At 46.1% G+C, this 27989-nt stretch overlaps 1 protein-coding gene across 9 annotated transcripts; it reads right to left on the bottom strand.

Moving 5' to 3' along the window:
- Positions 1-13607: 13607 nt before the first annotated feature.
- Positions 13608-27921, bottom strand: RABL2B (RAB, member of RAS oncogene family like 2B). 9 transcript variants are annotated; one of them, XM_030914433.1, is made up of 9 exons: positions 27732-27921; positions 25515-25678; positions 22639-22668; positions 21362-21441; positions 20421-20500; positions 15067-15178; positions 14623-14720; positions 14209-14292; positions 13608-14042 (listed from the first exon to the last, which is right to left on the bottom strand). In XM_030914433.1, the coding sequence occupies exons 2-9, from the start codon at positions 25619-25621 to the stop codon at positions 13944-13946; spliced, it is 690 nt and encodes a 229-aa protein (XP_030770293.1). In that variant the 5' UTR covers positions 25622-25678; positions 27732-27921; the 3' UTR covers positions 13608-13943. The 9 variants fall into 9 exon arrangements, with proteins under 9 accessions (XP_030770293.1, XP_010353360.2, XP_010353352.2 ...); XM_010355058.2 differs by having other exon boundaries at positions 14623-14717; XM_010355050.2 differs by having other exon boundaries at positions 14623-14717; positions 25515-25674.
- Between the last annotated feature and the right edge of the window lie 68 nt (positions 27922-27989).

Genomic DNA, 27989 nt, shown 5'->3' with positions numbered 1-27989 from the left:
TTTAAAATGTATTGGTCTACCTACGTTCAAACAAATACTCTGCTCCACCCCTCATAAGCTCTGTGCTCTGGGGAAGATGTGCCAGAGGGCTGTGTGACCATGAAAGAAGGACAGATGTGGAGCATCACAGCAGGGCTTGACACACCAGAAACATGCGTGAACGTGGGCTGTCATTCATGGGCCAGCTGGTGGTGACTGCTGGTGCATACTCTTATGCTTACCTGCAGGGGCACTTTGGTGCCTGCCATTTTCCTCTTATGACCCCTGAAATGCTTTGGCCACATAGGAGGGCTTGCATATTGAGTCGAATGGCCCATAGCGCTGTAGGATAGTAACAGTTGATCACACTTAAAACATTCTATCTGCCTTGGCTAAGAGCTGGTGCTGCTGAAGTTGGAGTTGGTAATTCATTTTGTTGAGTTTTAGGCTCTCTCTCCTAAAGCCAGTTTCTTAATCTTCCTACTGGGCGTATGATCTTTATACCCTGGTGCCAGACACTTGACATTCTCTAAATATTAAGCATACAAAATGCAAGGCCCTGTGCAGAAGCTGTAACAGCAGCAGCTTGGGATTCACCCTCAATGACCCCGAGCCAGACACAGAGCCAGGTGGGCTTGCACACAGATGTATGGGGCAAGGTGTGCTGGCTGCGGTCACGAAGGGGTTTTGGACAAGTTGGGGTTGAGCTACAGCAGCAGCAGCTTTCTTCTACCCCAGAGACTTCACTGCTTCTCTTCTGAGCTTTCTGGGACCAGAGTTGATTTTCTTGGTTCTGTCTCCCCATAAATGCTCCTTGTCCTTAGTTTCTTCTCTCCCCAGTGACGGAGAAAATCTTACCCTGGGTCTATCACCTATAGCTGACATCTGGATCTCCTTGGAGAGACAGGGCCTACTCTCAAGGAGCACTCTATGGGAGACCATAGACTGGATGGAGAATTCAAGCCGTGATTCCTGGTGTAATATGGTGACGTATCACATAATCTCCTGATTTTTCACCATTCGTACTGCTCTATGACTTGCTTTTCCATTTAGCAAATATAGAGATATTTCTATGTTAGTGTGCAGGCCCATCTTATGTCTCTACATTGATCTTCCACAATAGGGACACTTATAAGACAAAGTGCCACAGTTCTTTTTTTTTTTTTTTTTTTGAGGCGGAGTCTCGCTCTGTCGCCCGGACTGGAGTGCAGTGGCCAGATCTCAGCTCACTGCAAGCTCCGCCTCCCGGGTTTACGCCATTCTCCTGCCTCAGCCTCCCGAGTAGCTGGGACTACAGGCGCCCGCCACCTCGCCCGGCTAGTTTTTGTATTTTTAGTAGAGATGGGGTTTCACCGTGTTAGCCAGGATGGTCTCGATCTCCTGACCTCGTGATCTGCCCGTCTCGGCCTCCCAAAGTGCTGGGATTACAGGCTTAAGCCACCGCGCCCGGCCCACAGTTCTTTTCTAGGAAGGAATGTTTAGCCTTCTGTGATGCATGAGAGTGTCCATTTCCCTACATCTAAGTCAACACTGTTCTTGTCAAACATGTCTATCTTTACCAATGTAATAGATGTTCCAATTTTCATTTTTAAAATTGACACTCTTGAGGCCGGGCGCGGTGGCTGAAGCCTGTAATCCCAGCACTTTGGGAGGCCGAGGCGGGCGGATCACGAGGTCAGGAGATCGAGACCATCCTGGCTAACACGGTGAAACCCCGTCTCTACTAAAAAATACAAAAAAAAACTAGCCGGGCGAGGTGGCCGGCGCCTGTAGTCCCAGCTACTCGGGAGGCTGAGGCAGGAGAATGGCCTAAACCCGGGAGGCGGAGCTTGCAGTGATCCGAGATCCGGCCACCGCAATCCACCCTGGGCGACAGAGCGAGACTCCGTCTCAAAAAAAAAAAAAAAAAAAAAAAAAAAAGAATAAAATTGACACTCTTTGATCTGCCTTCATGTTCCTATGGGTAGTTTAACCCTTAAACTTTCAGATCCTGAAGCAGGCGTCTCCTGTGCATAGTGACAGGAGAAACGGAAGAATGACCAGCTGTGTGACAAACTAAAACTAGACATCTGAGGGGTGTGCCCACCTGGACATCCGAGAGGTGTGCTCACTGTTTTCTCATGGGGAGCCTAAGCAAATGAAAAGTATTTGTAAAAACCGAATTCATAATGAAGCTTATTGATAGCAAAAATAAAAGAAAATGGTTTGACAGTGGCTAAACTGTACAGGGCAAGACTCTGATGCCAGAACAGTGGGCATGGCAGGGATCATGCACAATATTGACACTTACAGAGGCAGAGGTCCTTGTTGTATATCTCATCAATATATGAAATCTTACAATATTTGCAAGGGAAAACGTTCTGGTGAATCCAATCTTAGAAAATTTACAATGGAAATGTGAAAAAATGAAAATGGTTCATCTTTACTACGTAGAAAACTGACCAAGAAACAGAAGTTAACTTAATGGAGTTTACTCCAGAAACTCCATTCTTGGTAAAGAATCATCAGTGATCTAGTTCTGAACACTATACATGGGTTTTTGCATGGACATGTGCTTTCATGTCTCTCGGGTAAATACTTAGGGGTGGAATGGCTGGATCATTTGATAGGTGTAAGTTTTGACGTACAAATGCATCCCCGAAGCAATCACCACAACCCAGAGAGTGAACACGTCCATCACTCCCTCAAGTTTCCTTGCGGTACTGTACAATCCTTCCAGCTTGTCCCCTCTCCTGCCCCAGGCAATGTCTGATCTGCTTTGTCTCACTATCGATTTGCCTTTCTCATAATTTTATAGAAATGAAACCCCATAGCAAGCCCTTTTTAAAATCTGTCTTCCTTCGCTCAGCATAATCATTTTGAGATTCACTTTGTGGTTCTGTGATTTATTCTTTCCATTGCTGAGTATTTCATCACACGGCTATACCACAGTTTGTTTTCCTATCTACCCATTGACGGACATTGGGTTGTTTCCAGTCTGGGCTATTCCAAATGAAGCAGCTATGTGCACTCAAATACAAGCACTTGTATGGGCGTACACGCTCATATCTCTTGGCTAACCATGTATGTGAGGAATGGCTGGGCCATTTGGCAGGTATATGTTAAGAAGCACTTTAAAAAAAAAACTTCCAGAGTGTTTTTTCAAAGTGATTGCAACATTTCGCAGTCCCACCTGCAGTATATGAGAGTTCCGACTCTTCCACAGCCTTGACAACACTTGGTATGGTCAGTCTTTTTAATTTTAGTCATTCTGGTAGGTGTGTGATAATATTTCATTATGGTTTTAATTCGCATTTGCTTAATGGCTGGTGATGTCAAGCATATTATTTCATGTGCTCATTGTCATCCATCCATCTTCTTTGGGGAAGTGTCTGTTCAAATCTTTTGCCTATTTAAAAACTTTGGTTGTCATCTTTTTATAGAGTTTTAAGAGTTCTTTTTATATGCTGAATGTAAGTTCTTTGTCAGTTGTATGCATTGTAAATATCTTCTCCAAGTCAAAAGCTTGCTTTTAAATTCTCTAAACAGTGTCTTTTGGAGCACAGCATTTTTAAACTTTAAGGGAGTACAACTAATCAATTTATTCTTTATATCTATTATATGTTATTCGGTATATCTATTCATTTATTTAGGACTTCAATTCTCTCAGCAATGTTTTATAGTTTTGAGTGTGCAGGTTTTTCACATATTTTGTCAGAATTATTTATAAGTATTTCATATTTTGATACTCAATTGTTGATTGCTAGTATACAGAAATACAATTGATTTTTGTGTGGTTATCATGTATCTTGAAATCATGGATCATGCTTTTGGTGTATGATCTAAGAGATTTTTGCTTAACCTGAGGTCACAAAAATGTTATTTTATGTTTTATTCTAGAAATGTTAGAATTTTAGGTTTTTCACTTAGGTTTATGATCCATTTGAGTTAATTTTTGTATTTGGTATGAACGTGGATTGAAAAATCTTTTTTTCTTTTTCTGAGACAGAGCTTTACTCTTGTTGCCCAGGCTGGAGTGCAGTGGCACAATCTCGTTTTACTGCAACCTCTGCCTCAACCTCCCAAGTAGCTGTGATTACAGGCATGCACCACCACGCCTGGCTATATATTTTTTTGTTTTTGTATTTTTAGTAGAGATAGGGTTTCACCATGTTGGCTAGGCTGGTGTTGAAATCCTGACCTCAGGTGATCCGCCTATCTCAGCCTCCCAGAGTGCTGGAGATTACAGGCATGAGCCACTGTGCCCGGCTGATAATTCTTTGGTATAAGATGTCCAATGGTTCCAGCACTATATGTTCAAAGATTCTCCTTTCTCCACTGAAAAGCCTTTGTACCTCTGAAGAAAATCAGTTGTTCATATATGTCTGGCTCTGCTTTTGAGCTATTTTGTTCCTTTCATGTATTTGTTTATCTTGACACCAATACCACACCGTCTTACTGCAAATGGGTTTATAATAAGTCTGGAAATCAGGTAGTATACATCTTCCAACTTTTGTACTTTCTTAAAGCTGTTTTGGCAAGTTTAGGTCCTTTGCATTTCTATATGAATTTTAGCATCAGTCTGTTGATTTCCACAGTAAAAATTCTGGCTGGGCGCGGTGGCTCACACCTGTAATTCCAGCATTTTGGGAGGCTGAGGCGGGCGGATCATGAAGTCAGGAGATCGAGACCATCCTGGCTAACAAGGTGAAACCCTGTCTCTACTAAAAATACAAAAATTAGCCAGGCTTGGTGGTGCATGCCTGTAATCACAGCTTCTCAGGAGGCTGTGGCAGGAGAATGGCGTGAACCCGGGAGGCGGAGCTTGCAGTGAGCCGAGATTGTGCCACTGCACTCCAGCCTGGGCAACAGAGCGAGACTCCATCTCAAAAAAGAAAAAAAAATTCTGCTGAGATTCAGCAATCACACTACTGCATATACATCTAAAGGACTATAGATTTCAACATGAAATCAGTATGTTAAAGAAATATTTACATTCCCATGTTCATTGCAGCACTGTTAATAGCCAAGACATGGAATAAACCTAAGCATACATCAACAAAATGAATGGATCAAGAAAATGTGATATATATACACAATGGAATACTATGTAGCCATCAAAAAGGAGATTTTACTATTTGTGACAATATGGATGAACTGGAGGACACTGAGTGAAATAAGCCGGACACAGAACAATACATACTGTATGATGTCACTTATATGTGGAGTGTAGTAAAGTCTAAGCCATAGAAACAGAGTAAAAGGGTGGTTTCCAGAGGCTGGGGGGTGGGAAGATTGGGGAGACTTTGGTCAAAGGACACAAAATTTCAGTTATTCAGGAGTAGTAAGTTCAAGACATGTATTACACATCATGTAATTACACATCATGGTGACTATAGTTAATAACAATATATTGTACACATAAAAATTGCCAAGAGAGTGGATTTTAAGTGTTCTTACTACAAAGAAAATGATAATAACGTGAGATAATGTTAAATAGCTTGATTTAGCCATTCCACAATGTATGCATGTATCAAAACATCATGTTGTAGATCATAAATATATACAATTTTTGCTTGCCAGTTGAAAAGAATCTGCTAATGTTTTCATTGTTATTATGTTGAATTTGCAGATCAATTTGGGAAGACATGACACCCTAACAATACTGCGTCCTCTGAATCATGACCTCAGTATTTCTATTCATTTCTTTAGGGCTGCTTCAATTTCTCTCAGCAATGTTTTGTAATTTTGAATGTGCAGGTTTTTCACATATTTTGTCAAAATTATTTCTAAATATTTCATATTCTGATACTCAATTGTTGATTGCCAGTATACAGAAATACAATTGATTTTTGTGTGGTTACCATGTATCTTGAAACCTTGCCAAGTTCGTTTATTAATTCTGGTGCTCTCTTTGTAGCTGCCACTGGATTTCAACATAGACAATCAAGTCTTCTGTGAATAAAGACAGTGTTATTTATCTATTTATTTATTTTTGAGATGGAATCTCACTCTGTCTTTCAGGCTGGAGAGCAGTGGCACAATCTTGGCTCACTGCAGCCTCTGCCTCCCAGGTTCAAGTGATTCTCCTACCTCAGCCTCGTGAGTAGTTGGGACTACAGGCATGTGCCACCACTCCTGGCTAATTTCTGTATTTTTAGTAGAGACGGGGTTTCACCATGCTAGCCAGGCTGGTCTTGAACTCCTGACCTCAGGTAAACCACCCGCCTCAGCCTCCCAAAGTACTGGGATGACAGGTGTGAGCCACCATGCCCAACCTTATTTATGTTTTTCTATCTGAAAGCCCTTATTTGTTTTTCTTGCCTTATTTCACTAGCCAGAACCTCCAGTACAATGCTGAATGAAAGTGGTGAGAGTGGATATTCTTATCTTGTTCCTGAGCTTAAGCATGAAAAGCTTCAGTCTGTTGCCTTTAAGTGTGATGTTAACTGTGGGTTTTTCACAAATACCATTTAATAGGCTGAGGATATTTTCTTCTTTAAGAAAAATATAAAGGTTTATATTTTTGCTAAGAGGTTTATATTTTTATTTTTTACACAGTAATGAGTGTTGAATTTTGCCAGCTTTTTGTACATTTATTGAGATGATCATGTAATTTTCCTGTTTTACTTTGTTAATCTGGTGTATTAAATAAACTATTTTAGAACAACTTTAGATTTATAGTTGTCACAGATTGTTACAGATTTACTCCTCTCGTTGGAGACTATTTCTCAGTCTTTCTTTGCTCTCATATGACCTTGACAATTTTGAGGGATAGTTATTTTGTAGAATGTCCCCCCATTTGAATTTGTGTAATATTTTCTCATGATTGTATTGGGATTATGAGTTTTGGGAAAGAGTCTCAAAGAGACAGATTATCCTCATCACACCCTATCAGGAGCCTACAGCATACATATGACAGCAGTGATGGCAGCAACCTTGGTCCTCATCACACCCTGTCAGGAGCCTACAGCGTACATATGATAGCAGTGATGGCAGCAACCTTGGTCCGTTGGCCAGGGCAGTGTTCTCCGGGTTTCACTGCTGCTCGCTTTCCGTAAGCGCTTCTTTAGAAGTGGGCCACTCAGTCCAGCCCACTCTCTGTAGTGACGGTGGTGGGGGGTGCTGGGTCCACCCCCTGCAGATGGCAGGAGTTACACATAGTATTTTTAATTTTTTTGTATGAAAGATTTGTCTCTTATTATTCATCTATTCATTATATTAGTATAGAGCCCTAACGTGTATTTATTTTATACAGTGGACTATAAACAATATGACATTATATAATTTGTTGCTCACATTTTTCCAGCTTTGCCCATTGGGAGCCCTTTCACACTGGCTCTTGAGTTCTTTTGACATGCCTCCATCACTTTTTAAATTAAAAAAATTATTACTAATTTATTTTTATTTTATAGAGATAGGTTATTGCTATGTTACAGCCCACACTGGTCTTGAACTCCTGGCCTGAAGCAATCCTCCTACCTCAGCCTTCCAAAGCGCTGGGATTACAGGTGTGAACCATTGCACCTGGCTTCATTTTGTTTTTTGAGCACATCCTTACTTTCTGATATAATAAGATGCTATAGGCTCGTTTTGCGTTTCTCCTGCTTCAACCCTGGAATCCACCATTTCTCTAAAGTAACCTGGGTCTTTCACTGGAAAGTGTTTTTTTAGAAACTAAGATCTGGACACTGGGTGTGCTCGTCAGTGCTGAGATGTGTTACTTCTAAGCCCTCAAAGCTGGATGAGACAGTTAGGTAATATATGTCGTTTACTAACCCACGTACATACCTGTATCTATTATTGTTTTTGTATCTACCCTATTATATATATATATATAAAGCTAAATGAGAGGTCACAATAATACTTTCACCTCTTATCCAGTACCGCAAGATTTAGTTTATCCTTTTTTTGCTTCCAATAACTTTTTTGTTTGTTTGTTTTTGAGATGGAATCTTGCACTGTCGCTTAGGCTGGAGTGCAGTGGCGTGTGATCTCAGCTCGCTGCAACCTCCCCCTCGTGGGTTCAAGTGATTCTCCTGTTTCAGCCTCCTGAGTAGCTGGGACTACAGGTATGCACCACCATGCCTGGTTAATTTTTTGTATTTTTAGTCGAGATGGGGTTTCACCATGTTGGCCAGGCTGGTCTTGAACTTCTGACCTCGTGATCCGCCTGCCTCAACCTCCCAAAGTGCTGAGATTACAGGCATGAGCCACCGAGCCCATCCCCATTAAATAATTTTTAAATGTCTAACTGACACTGCACTCCTGGGATAAACTCCACTTTAGTCATGTGTATTATCCTTTTAATATGCTGCTGGATTTCTCTTATTTATTTATGTATTTATTTTATTTAGAGGCAGGGTCTCATTCTGTCATCCAGGCTGGAGTGAAGTGGTGCAATCACAGTTCACTGCAGCTTTGGACTTTTGGGCTCAAGCAATCCTTTCATCTCAGCCTCCCAAGTAGCTGGGACTACAGTCATGCACCACTACACCCAGCTAATTTTTGGGCTTTTAGTAAATACGGGGTTTGGCCATGTCGGCCATGCTGGTCTTGAACTCCTGGCCTCAAGTGATCTGCCCACCTTGGCCTCCCAAAGTGCTGAGATTACAGGCGTGAGCCACTGTGCCCACTCACAATTAATTTTAAAGTATTCTCATTACTTGAAAAAGAAAATCTGTACCCTTAGCTTCCTGGCCCCCACCAAATTCCTTCCCAATTTCACCCGCAACCCCCGACCTTAAACAACCACAAATGTATTATTTTTGTCTGTAATCTTTCTGTCTGTAGATTTGCCTATTCTGGACATTTCATATTAAGGAAATCGCACAACCCGTGGTGCTTTATATGTGGCTTCTTTCATTCAGCATATTTTTCAGTTTCATCCATGTTGTAGCATGTATTAGCACTTTGTATTTCTGAGTAATATTTCATTGTGTGGATATACCACATTTTATGGATATTTGGACTGTTTCCAACTTTTTAGTTATTATGGATAGTGCTGCTATGCCCACTCAGACACAAGCTTTTCTGTGAGCACATCTTCTCATTTCTCTTGAGTGTATACCCTGGGAGTAGATTTGCAGGATCATATGGTTAACTTGATGTTTCACCGTTCCAGGACTGCCAAACTGTTTTCCAAAGTGCCTGCACCATTTTACTTCCTTCCCAGCAGTGTATAAGGTTCCAATTTCCCCATGGCCTCATTAACACTTGCTGTAATCTTTTTCATTATCAGTAAGTGGCATCTCGTTCTGGTTTTGATTTGCATTTCACTCACGACTAATGATGTTGAGCATCTTTCCATGTACGTATCGGCCATTTGTATATTTTCTTTGGAGAAATGTGCATTTGCTTCATGTATTTTTAAAAACCATTTTATCGATATACATATTTAACGTACACAACTTGATGAGTTTGAAATAAGTATATACCCATAAAAACATCACCACAATCAATGCCATAAACATATTCATCACTTCAAAACGTTTGCTCCCTCTCTCTTCATTTCTAATTCTTATGTTTTGTGATAAGGACACTTAACAGAAGATCTATTTTCAGTAGATGTTTAAGTATATAATACAGTGCTGTTAACTAGAGTCACCATGCTGTACCGGAGGTCTCTAGGACTTCTCCCTCCGGCATAACTGAAGCTTTGCACCCAATGAGCAATGCCTGCTTGTTTCTTCCTCCCCCCAGCCCTTGGCAACCAGCATTCTACTCTCTGCTTCTCGGTTTGAATATTTTAGATGCCTTATATAAGTGAGAGCATGTAGTATTTGTCCTACTGTGTCTGGCTTCTTTAACTTAGTATAGTTGCTGCAAATGGAAGGATTTCCTTTATTTATTTTATTTTATTTTATTTATTTTATTGAGACTGAGTCTCGCTCTGTCACCCAGGTTGGAGTACAGTGGCACTGATCTGGGCTCACTGCAAGCTCCACCTCCCAGGTTCGCGCCATTCTCCTGCCTCAGCCTCCTGAGTAGCTGGGACCACAGGCGCCGCCACCTCGCCTGGCTCATTTTTCTTTTCTATTTTTAGTAGAGATGGGGTTTCACTGTAGCCAGGATGGTCTCAATCTCCTGACCTCTTGATCCGCCGGCCTCGGCCTCCCAAAGTGCTGTGATTACAGGCGTGAGCCACTGCGCCTGGCCAGGATTTCCTTTTTTAAAAAGGCTGAATGATGTTCCATTGTATGTACATGCCACATTTTCTTTATGTATTCATCCGTGGTTGAAAAAAAATTTTTTTTTAAGTATCTCTTTCAATCTTTACAGATTGGATTTGTGCTGGGGCATTCCTTCAACACCTAACCAGGATATTAACAACTCTGTGTTAGCATTCACTTCTTGATAATCCTGGTCCTAGAGATCTTCGAAAGGAAAAAGCTTAGGGTCTTCTCAGATCTTTCCTGAATGCATGACCTGCCCTGGGTATGTGCATGACATTTGAAATCCCCAGTAGACACAAGTATTTTTTGAATGCCCTAATTTCCCGCAGAAACTCTCCCAGATTTTCCTCCCAGGTTTTATGTAATCTATTATATGTCTGAACCACAACTTTTTGTCTCAGAGAGCTGTGGGTTTTTTGGTCAACTCAGAATGTTTTCAAGCAATGCCTGCCACTTTTCTACCTTGAGTGGATTCACACTTGGGCGAAACAGACAAATGCCTCATTTTAGTCTTTCAGATCGTTTCTGACCAGTTAGAATAGACAAACGCAGTCATTTGTGAATAAGGTCTGCCTTGCTCCCTCTGGAACCTGGGACCTGGGTCCTGAATTGGGAAAGTGGACTACCGTCTTCAAGATCACCATCAAGCTGACTGAAGGGGTGGGGCAAGGGCAAGTGAAAATGCCACACAACTGTTCTGTCACTTTTCAGTTGCCCTTCCTCATTTCAGTACTTTCCTGACTGATGTAAGTCTTTTACTATTTTCCAGAGTTCTGGCAAAGTTTCTGCTGCTTTTTCTCAATGTTTCTGTAGAGGGATAGGAGTTTGGAGCTGTCTACTCTGCCGTTTTCCTGATGTCACTCCAGTTCTGAGTCTTTCCTGTCTTTGTGGATAGTGGAGATGTCAATCTTGGAGATGATACCCTGTAAGGATGGGGTCCTTCATGATGTGATACACAACTTAATATTCATCTTATGGTTTTATGTCCCCAACATGTCTAGTAACCAAGGGGTGGACATAGGAGCGCCCCGCCCACTAGCACTCCCAGTGACACACCTGGGGAATCTGTGCCTCCTGTCTACAACTTTAGGCTCTGTGAGCTGAAGTCTTGGTCTCTGTGAGTGGCAGTGTGGGGAGTAGAGGAGGCATTTCCAGTAAGTGATATAGTAAGAGCTTCACTAAACACGAAGCTATGGCTGCTTCCTAGACAGTCCATGCGCTTGTAAACTGGCAAGCAGAGTTAGCATTCTGGAAAGAGGTGATTGTCTCTAACCATCATTAGGAAGAAAGGATGTTGCCAGATAGTAACAGGAGGGAGCAATGTATTTGGTACTCAGGTGGTTCATGCTATCTCTTGGTACCTGCATGTCCAGCTCTAACTATGTAAGTGTAACAACCACTGCCTCATAAAGGCATAGTAAGCAGAGGCTCAGACCCCCTTAGACAAGAGCAGCAGGATCCACCCACCAGGCAAACAAGCTAGACCAGCAAAAGTGCCAGACAGAGGATGAGAGGTGACAAGTATCAGTCTCTGCATGGGGTCCAACTACAATCGCAGGGGCTATGGTTTGTCCTTTCCCATTGACCCTTCTCTTGTACATTCCCCCAGGACTGTGACCAGTTGGAACCATGGAGCAGCTCTACCTGGATGGAATGAACTTTAAGAAACAGGTGGATCTGGCTTGTGGATGTTGCTGGCACCCTGCCTAAACATTCATCCTCCAATTGCTTTAAGTGTTGATGAAGGAAGCGCACAGTTGCCCTTTTCCCCAGAGAATTCACCTTACTGAAACAGAAGGCCCCCTTCCACCTCACATCCTTGGCTGAAGGGTACAAAAGGCCCCCGGTCTTGAGGTAGGACTAACTCTGTAGGGCAATTTGCCCTGGGATGGGGTGGGGTGGGGTGGTGAAGCCGGCCTCCAGCTGAGACCACAACCTTGCTGAGCTTCTTGCCTCCTGCCCGCCTCACTCTTCTGAGAATGACCCTAATAAGTCATTTGAACAATGGCCTTCTCAGGGTCAGCTTCTAAGGAACCTGATACAAAATAGTCACATAAAACCAATATGATGGTGAACTTTAAAAGTATGTAAATTCTATTTCAGCAAGGCTGTTGTATTTTTTTCTAAATACTTACTGGTCATTTATAGTAACTAAATTTTTTTAAGTTCCACCTCATCAGGGCATACATTCCTGGGAACCCCTGGTCAAGTCAAACATCTTACGTGGAACATCTAAGTATTGCTGATTTCAAGGGGAAATGTGCTTGTTCTTGAGCTCCCAAATTAACAGGTAATTCGATTCTTTTGAAAACACTAAATTCCACTGAAATGGCCTCCATGATAGTGAATTGAGAGTAACCATGGGCTACCCTGCAACAGGTCAAGGCAGCCATCCCTCATTGATAAGGGTGATGATTTGCAGATTCTTTTGTCTTTTTGCTCACTACACACTTCGGAGCCACAAAGCACATACATTACTCAATGTTTATGTAATTCAGCCTTTACTGTAAACAAGGAAACAATAAAAACAAAACCCTGTTCATAAACACAATGCAAAGAACGCCCGAGATTATCATAACAACATGCTAGCAAGCCACAAGTACCAGAGGGGGTGAACAGGCGTATCTGCGAGCTCTCCTCTTGCAGTCCTCAGCCTCCCACAGGAGGCACCAGGTAAAAACTATTCCTCAAAAAAAAGAAAAAAAAAAAAAAAAAAAAAAAAAAAAAAAAAAAAAAAAGGACAGCCTCTTTATGCTGAAATAGGAACTTTAAAGGAAGCGCTTCTTATAGTCCAAATGGATGTACCTTGTGGTGTGGCTGTAAGGACTCTGGATTTCACCAACAAAGCTTGTGTATTCCTAACCATAGCTAAGCCTGTCACCTGCTTTTACTTAACTCTAATGTTCCTGTGATCTCAGCTTTACCTAGAAGAGCTCCTGAAACAGTGTGGGTACACACAGAAATCTGGAATGAATAGCTATCTGCTCAAAAATATTTGTTTAAAAACAGACGACTGGGGCTGGGCGCAGTGGCTCATGCCTGTAATCCCAGCACTTTGGGAGGCCGAGGTGGCTAGATCACGCCAGGAGATCAAGACCATCCTGGGCAACATGGTGAAATCCCGACTCTACTAAAAGTACAAAAATGAGCTGGGTGTGGTGATGCCAGCTACTCGGGAGGCTGAGGCAGAAGAATCGTTTGAACCAGGGAGTCAGAGGTTGCAGTGAGCTGAGATTGCGCCACAAAACTCCAGCCTGGCAACTCTGAGCAAGACTCTGTCTCCAAACGAACAAACCAACCAACCAACCAGATGATTGGGAGAATGAAGAGGAAAAATGATGGGAGACCACATAGGGAAAGAATGGGGTCTCACAGATTCAGCTGTGGGTGGGGGTTAATCATTACCTTGGCAGAAGCACAAGGAATTGTCCCTGAGGTGAGCTTTGGAAAGGAAAAAAACACAAACAAAAAAACAACGCCTAAATTTCCTTTATTAAAGTGGCACATAATCATGTTTTCTGATTCTCTTCACTGCCCGCCTTGGGGGAGGGGGTGGGGAAGGTGTTAATGATACTGATCCCTAATTCTGCTTCAAGGAGATCTGGTGAGGACTTCTTCCACCAGTCCAGAGTTTGCTGGTGCTGACCTCATCTCTGCATTAAGGGCCTTGAATGTGGGAGGCTAATCGGATGGATGGGTTGCAGGAGGTAGAAGAGGGGATGGCCTAGAGAGTTTCTCCATTCAGAGCTGGAGAGCTGTTGAAGGGAAGGGTATTTTAAAAAGGCTCCACCCACCCCTAGCCCCAGGCCCTCAGCTGTGGGGAGAGGCCACCGCCTCTGATGGGGTCTGGATGCTGCTGTTCTGCTCCTGGTCCGGCACATTCTCCTCTTCCTGTTCCAACTTGAAGTTCTGTGAACAAGGTTGCAGGTGAGGCCTGGCCCTACATTTGCTCAGCCGCAGGTCTGAGACATTTAGTGGGGCAAAGTTAGGCGAGAGCCACTCTACTGCGTTGTAGTCCCTATCCCTGAAGAGACGCCGTTTCTTCCATCCCACCCGAAATGTGGGCCTGACCTACCTCGAGCTCCTGAAAAATCTCATCCATGAAGTCCTGGGAGTTCTGTTTGTAAGACACAGCTAATCGAATTGCATCATTGAAGAGCTGCGGGTGAGGTAGAGATGGTGGATGGGAGTGCCTTGGACTCTGCCCAGTCCACCCCACTGGCCCCACTGTGAGACTACACAATACTCCATTCCTAAAATCAGCAACCTTACCCCTCCATTTGCCTCTCCCCATCACCCTGACCTATGTATGGTCAATGGACTTCTGCCTCATCAAGTCCAGGCTCATCAGCTTCTCCCCTCCCTGCCACCCATGCCCATGCACTGTTCCCATTCTCTCCATCACACCTGCAGTAAGCCCTTCTCTTCACAGCTTCCCTTTACCACCTAGCACCCTGACCTTGCTAGTTACCTCTGCAGTCGACCATACCTTCACAACATTGGTACCATCAGCAGCTGAGACGAAATACAGGGGCAGGGAGAACTTCTTGGCAAAATTGAAGCTTTTTTGGGTCGCGTTTATGTCTGCTGTAGAGAGAAGGTAGGACATTGGTCTGTCTGTCAAGGGAAGGGAAGAGGGTTTGGAGGGTGGGCCACTGGAGGCCTTCATTCCAGAAAGTGGGATAGGCAGGGATGACTAGGAAACATGTCCTAGAAAGAGTTCAGTTACTAGGGATCTGTGTCTTGGGAAGAGGGCAGGCTGGCTTAGCTGGCTTCTTTATAAGGTGGGAAGAATGCAAGTAACCAAGGGTCATATCTTATCGTGGGAGGGAGGACCCGTCACTGAAGGCTGCCTGTCCAGGAATGGGGGAGGAAGCGTGTGGTGGTGGGTCCCCAGTGAATTGCTAACACCCAGGGGCAGGGATGGCCCCACCATCAATTTTATTGGCCACCACGATGCATGGGATCTCTGGCCTGAACTCCCGAAGCTCCATGTACCAGGTGCTCAGGTTCTTATAGGTGACTTTCCTCTGTACATCAAACACCTGCAAAGGGCAGAGGAAGAAAGATAGCTCAGGTGTCAATGTTTCTGCACCGCATCTCCAGGTGACTCACACACCTAAGCAGGTGAGCCTGAGCACATGGCGTTGTCTGTGGGAATGCTCTGAATTGCAGCCTCTCTGACCACAGAGGCTGTCCTTTCTCAGGGAAGCCCCCTGGGGTCTCCAGTTGCAAAAATATTTTAAAAAATCTTATTATTGGCTCGGTGTGGTGGCTCACATCTGTAAACCCAGCGCTTTGGGAGGTTGAGGCGGGCTGATCACCTGAGGTCAGGAGTTCGAGACCAGCCTGGCCAACATGGTGAAACTCTGTCTCTGCTAAAAATGCAAAAAGTTAGCTGGGCACGGTGGTGCATGCCTATAATCTCAGCTACTTGGGAGGCTGAGGCAGGAGAATTGCTTGAACTACGGAGACAGAGGTTGCAGTAAGCCCAGACCATGCCATTGCACTCCGGCCCAGGCAACAAGAGCAAAACTCCGTCTGAAAATAAATAAATAAATAAATAAATAAATAAATAAATAAATAACGTATTCCTTTTTTGTTATCTTGTCATCTAATCTTATTCACCTATTTTAACAATCATAAATTGAATCAATTTGCTAATTGATACAGTCTGTTAGAAATTGTAAACTTCCGTGTTTTTTAGTCTACTCTTATATTTATTGCTTAAACTGTTTTAAAGTTCCTCTGTATTAACTGTAAATGTTTCTAGAGTTTTACTTTAGTTACTATTGATTTACTTTTATTTTTTACTTTTTAGAGACAGGGTTTCCCTCTGTCACCCAGGCTAGACTGTAGTGGCTCAATCACAGCTCACTGCAACCTCAAAACTCCTGGGCTCAAGGGATCCTCCTACTTCAGCCTCCCAAGTAGCATGCACCCATTAATTCTTAAATTATTTTTTTTTCTAGAGGCAGGCTCTCCCTATGTTGCCCAGGCTCATCTCAAACTTTTGGCCTCAAGGGATCCTCCCACCTGGGTCTCTAAAGGTGCTGGGGTTACAGGTGTTAGCCACCACAACAGGCCTTGATTTCTTTTTTCTTTTAGACGGAGTCTCACTCTGTTATCCAGGCTGGAGTGTGGTGGCATAATCTCAGCTCACTGCAACCTTTGACTTCTGTGCTCAAGTGATTCTCTTGTCTCAGCCTCCTCAGTAGCTGGGACTACAGGTGTGCGCCACCATGTCTGGCTAATTTTTATGTTTTCAGTAGAGACAGGGTTTCGCCATGTTGGGCAGGCTGGTCTTGAATTCTTGACCTCAAGTGATCTGCCTGCCTAGGCCTCCCAAAGTACTGGGATTACCGGCATGAGCTACTGCACCTGGCTGATTTACTTTTAATTTTAAGCTTTTGTTTACTTCTTTGTTCTTTCTGCTTTTTGTTTTTGTTTTTTGACAGGGTCTTACTCTGTCCCCCAGGCTGGAGTGCAGTGGCACAATCTTGGCTTACTGCCCCCTGGACTCCCTGGGCTCGGGTGAGCCTCCTACCTCAGCCTCCTGAGTAGCTGGAACTACAGGCACATGCCACCATGCCTGGCTAATTTTGTATATTTTTTGTAGAGATGAGGTCTCATTATATTAACCAGGCTGGTCTTCAACTCCTGGGCTCAAGTGACCCTCCTGCTTCGGCCTCCCAACTGTCTGGGATCACAGGCAGAAGCCACTGTGACTGCCCTCTAAACCTTTTACAATTTTTATGTTTTATTATTTGTAGTTCATAATTGTATTACGTTTTCATAATTTATTGGTTTTACCTATTTTTATTTATTTATTTATTTATTTATTTATTTATTTATTTATTTAATTTATTTATTTATTTTGAGATGGAGTCTTGCTGTTGCCCAGGCTGGAGTGCAGTGGTGCTGTCTTGGCTCACTGCAACCTCCACCTCCTGGGTTCAAGCGATTCTCCCGTCTCAGCCTCCTGAGTAGCTGGATTACAGGTGCGCACCACCACGCCTGGCTAATTTTTGTATTTTTAGAGACAGGGTTTCACCATGTTGGTCAGGCTGGTCTCGAACGCCTGACTTCAGGTGATCTGCCCGCCTCAGCCTCCCAAAGTGCTGGGATTAAAGGCATGAGTCACCGTGCCCAGCCTGTTTTTACCTATTTTAAAATATCAGCAAGAAGGATGAGCACTGTAAACCAGCTCTAAGGGCAGAACTCTGAAAGACAACTGAGCTGCTGCTACAGTGAGCCTTCGTGCCCTTCACAGGAGCTCCTCCCAAGTGTTGAGCCCGAACTGCCATAGTACAACAGTCAGTGGATTAAAGTTACAGACAACCACCACCCTGTAACTGCTGGCACAGCTGACCTCACTTCTAAATCACCCAGCTATTTGTGCAAGGAACATGGTTCAAGCTCAGGGCTAGGGGCTCGCCCTGTGTGGTGGTGGGAGGGTCAGCAGCTGTCACACCTCAAGAGGCGGCAGGAAGTCCATGTGGATTCTCTTTCACAGGCCAATTTCAATGAATCACCAGGTTGTCTTGAATTCCCGAGGAAGACTCCTTATAAAGGATGTCTGTAACGAAACTTCCGGAATCTGCCTCACACCAGGCTCAGATGCCTTTTGTCCAGGTCTGGTTTCCTGAGCACCCTTTCCTTGTTTGGAGAGCCGAGGAGGAGCTGGCTAGAATGAGCAGCATCCCCATCTCAAGGTTTCAAGGTGGAGGGTCGAGCCTTCCTCCGTCTCTGACCCTCAGCTCCCCGTGTGGTCAGAAGGTGAGTGCTTTCTACCCGCCAGGGCCCGTGCAGCAGACTGGGGCTGGTGGCAGGCACCTGCAGACACAGGCATGGTGGCAGGAGAGACACCCCAGGCCTTCAGAAGAGGGTCTGAGGGGAGCCCATGGAGATGCATCAGATGCAGGAAGCAGTCACTCCAAGAGAAAAAGAGAGGTGAGCTCAAAATACCAAATGCCAGAGTAGGCCCGAAACCAAACCGGCTAGGACCAAGCTCCTCTGCTCTTGAGGGTCAGACTGCTGCACTACACTAGCCCCATTTGCCTTACCCCATTATCCTCTTGTTTAGTACCTTAACAGTGATCAGAGTTAAAGCTTTTGGAATTTTTCAAGGGATTTTGTTCTTAAGGGGCAGTGGGGGGAATCAGCTGATGAGCTCCTTCCTTTACCATCTGCAAAGGGTCAGAAGGGAAGAATCCTCACTGTCTTCACCCCTGGTATCTGTACTGTGCCCACCAGTCAGTAAGTTCCTGGGGGCAGCATTGTGTCTTTCTGCCTTGGCACTCCTGGCATCCTGCACATGTGCATCACAGACAGAATCCACGCTGTGGAAGTGATCGGTGGTGCACACAGGGAAGAACAATTCTAATGACAAACATCAGAAGAGGCTGCATGGAGGTGATGGCATTTAAGCAGGGCCTGAAAAATGAGCAGAGTTTCAAGTAAAGGGGTGTGAGCTGGGGAGAGGCTGAGGGAAGAGCATGAAGGAAGGTGTGCAGAGGAGCAGGTGACAATGAGCGGAACAGAGCAGCTCCTTCTGGATTCCCTCTGCTATTGCTTCTTACAGATGAGATGACACCTGCTCAGCCATGCATCCCTCTCAGTGCCAAGGTAAGGCTGTGCATACTTATAGACAATCACTAAGTGGGAGGTAGGGCTAGAAAGGTGGGTGTCTAAATGCTATGGAGTGCCATGGCAGACTTTATTAATACATGCCAACAATGGTGGCAACCTGTCCATCCCATGTGTTCTTGTAATCATGTGACTCTGATTCCCCACTGAGAGATGCCCTCTGTTTCTTGCCTCTGTGACTATGGCCAGAGAGATGCCATGTAACTTCCAGGGCTAGGCCATAAAGGGAAATACAAGTCCCACCAGGTTCTCTTTGGATGCTTGATCTTGGGATCTTGGCTGACACTCTGTGAGCAAGCCCAAATCGGCCCAATGGACAAACTGCGAAGAAACACGGGAGCAGAACCTGCTGGTGGTCCAGCCAAGTACCAGTGTGTGCGTGGGGAGATGCCCCAGGCAGTTCCAGCCTGGAACCCAGCCTTGGAGTTTTCTTAGCTGACACTTCAGACATTATGGATTCCCGATCCATCAGAAAATGGTGGTTTTGTGCCACCAAGTTTTGGGGTTTTGTGTTAAAGCAAGACCTTGAATGCTATTCCAAGAAATTTTAGTGACTAAGGTTTTCACTTGGTGACAATTGCTAGGTTCATCATTCAGAAGACTAGTCTATTACTTCCTGCAGTGTAGATGGATGATGTTCATGAAAATGTGGGTTTTTTTTTTTTTTTTTTTGATGGAGTTTTGCTCTTGTTGCCCAGGCTGGAGTGCAATGGCGCGATCTTGGCTCACTGCAACCTCTGCCTCCTGGGTTCAAGTGATTCTCGTGCCTCAGCCTCCCAAGTAGCTGGGATTACAGGCGCCTACCACCATGCCTGGCTAATTTTTTGTATTTTTAGTAGAGACGGGGTTTTACCATGTTGGCCAGGCTGGTCTCAAACTGCTGACCTCAGGTGATCCACCCACCTTGGCCTCCCAAAGTGCTGGGATTACAGGCATGAGCCACCATGCCCAGCCATGAAAATGTTTTTTAAGTGGCTCAAAAGAAAAACATGCTCCTTTCCAGCATCTAAAAGTGGTGGCCTGAGAACCAAGCCAGGGAATTCACGGGTAGGAACTTCTGTAGGACACAGGTTTACAGAGCTCCTTTTTCCTTTCTTAGCCCTTTCCTCAGCTGCATTTCAGGCACTTACCACACCCTGGCCACTGGGGTGGAACCGTAAGGACTGCGTCCTAGGCAACAAAATGGGAGGCTCGGAGGGAGGCAAGGGGCTGGCCTGAGAGAGAAGGTTCTCTGGGACCCGCAGCATCTACTCAGTCCCAGCATGTGCCCCCTAGGGAAAAGCAGCAGGCAACAGTAGAGAGAGGCCTTGGGAGCTTGTCTGACAGGGTGGGTCCGTCAGAGGGACTGTGGCCCTGTCTCTGGCACATGTTTGCCTCTGGGATGCTACACCTGATGGTGAAGCCCTGAGCTTGCTGTTCCACCTTTTCTCCACCCAACCCCACCTCCAGAGAGCTCACCTGGCACCTTCTCACTAAGAAGCTCTGGGGAGCAGGTGTGGTTTGAAACATCCCCGGGTGACCCTGAGACCCCCTCCCACAACACCCAGACTTGGTTAAGAGGGCCCAGGGCTGCTAGGCCCCTCACCCCTCAGGCCAGACTTGCCCAGTGCCTTTGTCCACCTCCACCCCGTCTCATACCATGATGCAGGCGTGGGCCTTGTGGTAGTAGGAGGCATGCATGCTCTGGAACCGCTCCTGGCCTGCCGTGTCCCAAAAGTCTGCAATGTGAACACAGCTCTGACTGCCTGTTGGGGGCTGGAGATCACAGAGACCCACATGCCTGGTAAATTTCTGTGCAAGTCACTAAAATACGACACACATGTGGCACAAACCATAGCACGTGTGTGAGTGTACACGGGGAACACAGGGAGAAACAGAGACCACACAGCTCTACACGTGTGTCTTCAACACAGTGTACCTGAGTGTGATGAGAGAGGTGTGTGTTCACCTGTCTGTATGGGAAGACCGTGGGTTAGGGGCCAGGAGGAAGGACAACACACACTGGAAGCCCAAGGAGGGAGAAGATAGGTTCCCCCTGTTTCCCACATGATATGCAGGGTCCTCTAAGTTCTAAACTAGTCCAACTTCTCACGTGCGCTGACCACAGATGGTAGACAGAGTCAGGCAGGTTGTGTGGCCTGGCCAAGGAGAAGATTATGACCCGATGGAAGGTCAAAGCCCGATGTGGTAGATAGTGTTCTGACCACATTTATTTTTTTAAACTGGCTGAATAAGAACCCCTGAAGCTAGGCAAACTACAGCCTTGTCGAAGGCCTCTTAAGTTCTTCTTCCCTGAGGTGGGTACAGCCCCCCGCCTTCTCCTTTCCTGAACCTGTCCTGCACAGGTGCCGCCCTGGACGCCAGGTCAGAGGGCTGGGACCTGGCCCCTGTGTGCCTCCTTCCAGCTTCCATGGCCTCCCGGGGCTCCTGGCTCTCTGGGTTCTCTCTACCACCCCTTATCCCTGCCTGGGGCCTCATTTCCCCTCTGGACTCTCTCCTTATGAACGTTCCCTCACCTCCCCTCGTCTCCCATTTCCTCTTTCCTGAGGGTCAGCATGGCTTGGCCCTGTGCCACTTACCCACAAGGATGGTCTTGCCATCTACCGTGGTTGTGTGCTTGTACAGGGTCAGGGCGTACGTGGACAGCTGCTGTGGCTGACTGCACTCAGGTTAAGGACCAAAATCAATAAAAGGGGAGGTAAGGAAGGAGTGGGGAGCAGGGGTGTTTGGTTTGATGAAATGGATCCTCTCCCTCCTCTTCTCTTTGGAGTTACCGAGATTTTAAATCAAACAAATGTTGCAGACAGAGGATCAGCTTCACATATGACTGGTACAAGCTCCATGGAAGAGTGAGGGGTGGCAGGAGACGGAAGTGTGTTCTGGTCATCGAAGTCTGAGGTAAAACGCAGAACAGGATTTTACAGACAAGTGTCATAAAGGGCATTATGCAGTTGGAAAAATGCAAATGCAGAAACCCCAACTCAATCATTGATGGAGCTTTCGCAGGCTAGAAAGGAAACCCTGACCCTAGGTAGCAACATGACCATTCCAGGGACAAAAGCTCCCACAAGCCTTACAGCTGACAAGCCATCTATCAATTTGGAGTCTGCCTATGTGTGAAACCCTGAGAAAAAGGGTTAAACTCTGGGGATAAACACCTTCTGAGGCTGCAAGAAGCTGGACAGTGTAAAAAGCAGAGCCAAATGTTGCAGGTGGGCTGGGTGTGTAGAAGCACTTGGTACAAGGTGGAGTAACACATACTCAGATCTTAAGGCAACTGAGCATTGGGGTGCAGAGCATAGGACAGGGAGCAGCAGGCTCCAGGGGCTCTTCTCACCTGTGCTTTTCAGTGGATCCACTTGGGAAGCTGTTTAAAAATCTCCCAGTTGAAGGGAGGAACTCACTCCAAACCTATACAATATAATAATTCATGGGAGGAAGGTGGGGCTGGCAGCTCCTATTTTACAAAGTTCATTCATATCAGAGATGTTTTTCAACAGTAGGGGGCCCAAGCTTTGAGGTTAAATGACTTGGCCAGTGTCAGAGCTACTAAGGAGGAGGAGGAGTTGGGGTTTCAGTCCAGGCATTAGATCCAAACCATTTGCTGTTTGCCATTGTACTGCCCTCTTAATATAAAACAAATCCAAATATGAGTAAGCTCCAAAATATACAGCACTGATTGTGCAATGCCATGTGGATCAATCGGCAAGAAACAAGTGTGGAACAAAACCTGTGCATTCACTTACCCAATCCTCCTTCCTGGGCTGCTGCTACAAAGGGGTGGGCAGTGGGGCACTGATACATGAGCGTGGGAAGACCCACAGGAAAAAGGGGTATTTCAAACCTTGAAGGATACAAGCCATCCATGAGAAATCTCTCCATGAGTCTGAAAGCAGAACAGGCAAAGTGGTCAGATGGCGTCTCCATCTCTCCCTTGTCCCAAACTTTATCACCCTAAGGCTGACAACCTGGAAGCCACCTGTTTCCCCCCTTTCGCTCCACAGTCACACAGTTTCCAGGTCAAGTCTGGCACCTGGGAATCAGCATTCCCAACCCGTCATAACCAAACAGCTCATGTCACTCTGAGTACACACACCAGCCCATGTGAAGCTCTCAAATCTTTATTCTCACCACAGCACAGTGCTGCACATACAATTACCCTTGTGTTATGCACAGAGAAACAGAGGCCAGGCCAAGGGTGTGCCTTCCGTTCAAAAGCCATTTCCCAGCCGGGCACAGTGGCTCACGCCTGTAATCCCAGCACTTTGGGAGGCCAAGGCGGGTGGACCACTTGAGGTCAGGAGTTCAAGACCAGCCTGGTCAACATGGTGAAGCCCTTGTCTCCACTAAAAATACAAAAAATTAGCCAGGGTGGTGGCACATGCCTGTAATCCCAGCTACTCGGGAGGCTGAGACAAGAGAACCTGCTTGATCTATTGGTTATTGAGGGGACTATCTATTCTGAATGCAGTCAGTTATTCTGTTAAAAAATTAGGCAGACTTTGTCACTCCTCTGTGCAAAACCATCCAGTGGTTCCCCATTTCTTTCAGTTCAAACTCTCCCATTTCTTTTTCTCTCCCTCTGTTCTAGCCACTGGCCATTTCCTCCTTTTGTTGTTGAAATGCTCCTGCCAGATATCTGCAAGGCTTGCTCCTTGCTTTTTTCAAGTCTTTGACCCAATGTTACCTTTACAACCAGGCCTTCCCTGACCACTCTCTTTACATTGCAACATTTTTCCCTCATGTTTTGTAGGGTCACTGCTTGCCTGTCTGTCAGTGTAATACACTCTAACCATGATTTTATACTTCTGACTTTAAACGGCAGCTTCAATTGTAAAAGGAAGATAGATTGATTTTGTAACTATAAAGAAGACACATCATCTTCTTAGATTACATAGAAAATTACACAAAGAAATTTCCGCAGCCAGAGGTTAAGATGGTAAATGGAAAAGACCCAAGCTCAGAACACTGTCTTGAGAGGGCACGTGCTCAGGAAGTGGAGGAGGAAGAGGAGAGATCCATAAACTTGCCTCATCAAAGCAGAAGCAGTGAAAGAATAAAAACACAGGCACAGAGGGATTTTCTTAAGGAAAAGTTGCCTCTGGAAGACAGGATGAAGGAGAGAAAAAGAAGCCCCAGAGACTCATTCCCTCCCGACATTCTGCAGCTTAGCAGAGAACCAGCTCGGCAGGCCTGAGCTCAACAACAGAGCAGGCTATCTTCGGAGGCTCTTGGAAGCTGCCTCTGTCTCTGTCACATACACAGATGTTCCCTGTCTTCTTTTCCCAAAAATATTTAGAGTAGGCACTGGTTACTATTGGCCTAAGCACAACTCCCTCAGGATAATGAGAGCTTGGGACCCACGGAGTCACATGCTGTGACTTTTCTGCTTGTAAATTTCCCCCATCACCCTACTCTGTACTCACACCATGCGGCCTTAGTTGGGGGTGGGGGTGTGTGCCTGTGCCCTCTTTGCACAACGATGATAGGCAATTATTAACAGGAATGGAAGACCCTAAAGGTCAAGTTATACAGCTATCAAAGAAAAAAGACAACACATGTGGACCTAACTACTCTTAAAGATGGAATCAGAAAGCCACGTCTTGTTGGCCGGGTGCGGTAGCTCACACCTGTAATCCCAGCATTTTGGGAGGCCAAGGCAGACAGATCGCTTGAGGTTAGGAATTCCAGACCAGCCTGGCCAACACGGCAAAACCTGTGCTAAAAATACAAAACAATTAGCTAGGCATGGTGGCGCATGCCTGTAATCCCAGCTACACAGGAGGCTGAGGCATGAGAATGGCGTGAACCCAGGAGGCAGAGGTTGCAGTGAGCTGAGATCACACCACTGCACTCCAGCCTGGGGGACAGAGCGAGACTCCGTCTCAAAACAAACAAACAAAAAAACTAAACCAGAGCTGCAGTGTGTGATTGTGTGGTGCGGAAGAGAGAGAGAGAGCGGGAGAGAGAAAGAATTCAAATTCATGGAGATGGCCTAAAAACCAGCAAAGCCCCCAGAGAACTATTCACAGCTACCTGAGTCAAAGGACATGTTTATAAAAATGAAGGTAGAAAACAAGGTGGGCCTGGAGTACTTGGGAAATAAGCGTAACCAATTCTCTGGGCAGGGGCAAGTGTACCCTCATGCTATGAAGGCAGAAATGGACATGTGCCCTCACCAGTCCTAGGTATGAGAAATAGGACATCTCATGGAGACAAGCCGCCAGCACCGCAGAGCCTCCCTTCACCTCTCCGGGTGGCATGTAGGCACCGAAATTCATTCAAAGAATAAGCCAATCTTCACAATGATTATAGTCAATCGTCAGTTCTACCCAGTTTTCTCTATCTCAGAGAGTCCCTCCAAGAAAGCATCTTCACCACCTTTACCCAATCTGTCACGGTGGCATAGTCACTTTTCTCTTTCCATTCCCACTCCCCGCCCTTGCCATCCCTCAGCCCACAAACCACATACAATGTCCTCAGTTGCTCCACATGTTCTCTCAGGGCTCAGAGGAAACACTCAAATTCCTCAGTCCTTATGACCTGCCCCCTCCACCCAACACACACAACTGCTCTTGTCATTCCCCCTGTTCCTCCGTGAACATCTGGACTCCAGCCAAGACTGCTCCTTCACCAGCCCCAAGAAGTCATGCTCCTCTGCCTCTGGAGGACTTTTTAAATGACCCAGACCCTCTCTGGGGCTGATATTTCTTCCCTAATCTCTCAACATACTTGGATTTGCCCACTGCGCTGTCTCCCAGGCAGATGATCTTCACGTTGTCATCAGCATCATACTTCCCTTGGTCCAGCTCAGTGGGTTTGGTTCTGTCTTCTGCCATTGGCTCCTAGCTGTAGAGAGGGGTCGAGCTCAGGGGACGGGAGGGTCTTGTCACTATCTGGGAAGATCAACAAGAGGATGTTGTCAGAGATAAGTCCCCTCAACCAAATTTATTTCCTCCTCTTCCTGGACAGGAGAGACAATGAGCCAACGAGAGAGGGGCCCAAGAATACGCTCACACCCTTCTCCATTCATCACCAACTTGCCTGCCACATGCTGAGCCTTGGGGTTGCAACCTTGTACCCACAAGATTCTCTTAGGGTGGTTTTCCCTATGATATATTCCTATTGCAGGTATGCTTAAGGTCACACCTCCCATGACCACCTGGAGAGACAGTATTCTGTATTTACAAGTTCTTTTTTTTATTTTTTGAGATGGAGTCTTGCTCTATCACGCAGGCTGGAGTGCAGTGGTGCGATCTTGGCTCACTGCAAACTCCACCTACTAGGTTTGAGTGATTCTCCTGCCTCAGCCTCCCCAGTAGCTGGGATTACAGGCACCTCCCATCACGCCCAACTAATTTTTGTATTTTTAGTAGAGACAGGGTTTTACTATGTTGGCCAGGCTGGTCTCGAACTCCTGACTTCAAGTGATCCGCCCATTTCGTCCTCCCAGAGTGCTGGGATTACAGGCATGAGCCACCGTGCCCGGCCTGTATTTACAAGTTCAACATACAAAAGTTTCCTTACTTGTAAAACAGGGACAAAAAAAAAACCAAAAAACAAAAAACACACACAAAAAAACAGTGCCCAGTCACATGGTTGACATGAGACACTGTCTGCCAGAAAGCCTGAGCTCTCACCACTGAATGACACTGACACACAGTCAAATATGCCTGACCCACACTTGTGATCCTTTGCCTTCTTCATGCCTTTTACCTCCCCTTCATTTTCCATCCTACTGTAATCTGTACCTGCCTCTCCGTCTCTCAACACATGCAATTCCCCTAACCCCCTTCTCCAGTGGTGTTTCAACCTTTATTAGTTTCAAGTATCTCCTAAATGCTGATTATACCCCGCTGTACCTCCATCTAGACTGCTTCCCTCAGTGCTGGACTCAGATATGGTATGCAATTGACTACTAGACTTGGAGTAGCAGAGTATGACACACAGGCATCAATAACATGTTATATACAAATACTTTAAGTCCTGTGCATCCCAAATGCTGCTCCTCACATTACCCATTTGCGCAAGACATTCACCAGGCATCCAGTGCCAAAGGCTGTGTACAACATAATCTCTAGCTCTGTTTTACTCTCCTCACACCTAAATATGACTTTGCAAACATTCCTGAGAATGTAATCACAGTCCAGATTCTTAGCTAGGTGGGCACATAGAAATGATATGATGACGAGATAGCAGCAATAGGTGAACCTTACTGAGCATTCACCATGAGCAGACGTTGCACAGGGTTCAGGGGATGTAAGACACAATGATAGCAGAGTCTACTGTGGTAAGAGCAACGACAGAAGTATGCACACGGGTCAGGGGTAGAAAATACCAACAGGGCCCCCAAGTTTTCCTGACTGTGCCACCACACAGCTACTGCTTCTGCACAGCCAGGGACTTCGCCTTGTTTATCCAGGGACACAATTCCTGGGAAGCGGCAGATGCTAGGAAAGCATGGTGAGGGGTCTGCCCCCTTTCACCTGTACCCTGTAGAGAGAGCGACAGAAAGCCAAATCCAGCTGCACGGCTCCATGCTTGAAGAGGTTCTTTCTTTTGTTTAGAGACAGGGTCTCACTCTGTCGCCCAGGCTGGAGTGCAGTGGCGCGATCACGGCTCACTGCAGCCCTCAACTCCTGGACTCAAACGATCCTCCCTCCTCGGCATCCCTGGGACTACAGTCGTGAGCCACCGCTTACGGGCGAGGACTTGGTTGTCGCTGTCCTTGCGATCTAAGTGGGCAAGCTATCTTTCGATAAATGTTTTTGGGCACCAACCATGTCCAGGCATCGCCAGGCTGCCTGTCCCGCCCCCCACAACAGCCTCGCGAAGCCACCTTTCCGTCCTTCCCCCGACCGGGACGCCCTCCCGCCCAGACCTCTAGGGCAGCCTCTGAGGGGCTGATCCCGCGTGCTAAGCCAGCCATCGGGGTGGATTTGCCCTCACGTGCGGTCCTGAGTGAGGGCTGGAGAGACCAGGGACGCTGCAGGTCGCCTGCCCGCGGCCAGCGGCCCCTCTGGCCCTGCCGCCCGCCTGGACTTTGCGCGGTCTCAAACCACGCCCGCCGGCCCAGCTCGCGCTGCAGCGCACTCTGCTTCCGGCTCGGCCCGCGTCCTCGCAGCTGCTACGCAACCGCGCAAGGACCCCGAGGGAGGCTGCCCGGCAGAAGGCCTGAAGGACCCCGCTGGGGCGCGGGCTGCCCAG

The sequence above is a fragment of the Rhinopithecus roxellana genome, chromosome 13, assembly GCF_007565055.1.
Source record: "Rhinopithecus roxellana isolate Shanxi Qingling chromosome 13, ASM756505v1, whole genome shotgun sequence".
Classification (NCBI taxonomy): Eukaryota; Metazoa; Chordata; class Mammalia; order Primates; family Cercopithecidae; genus Rhinopithecus; species Rhinopithecus roxellana.
This window is presented reverse-complemented; position numbering and strand designations above follow the sequence as displayed.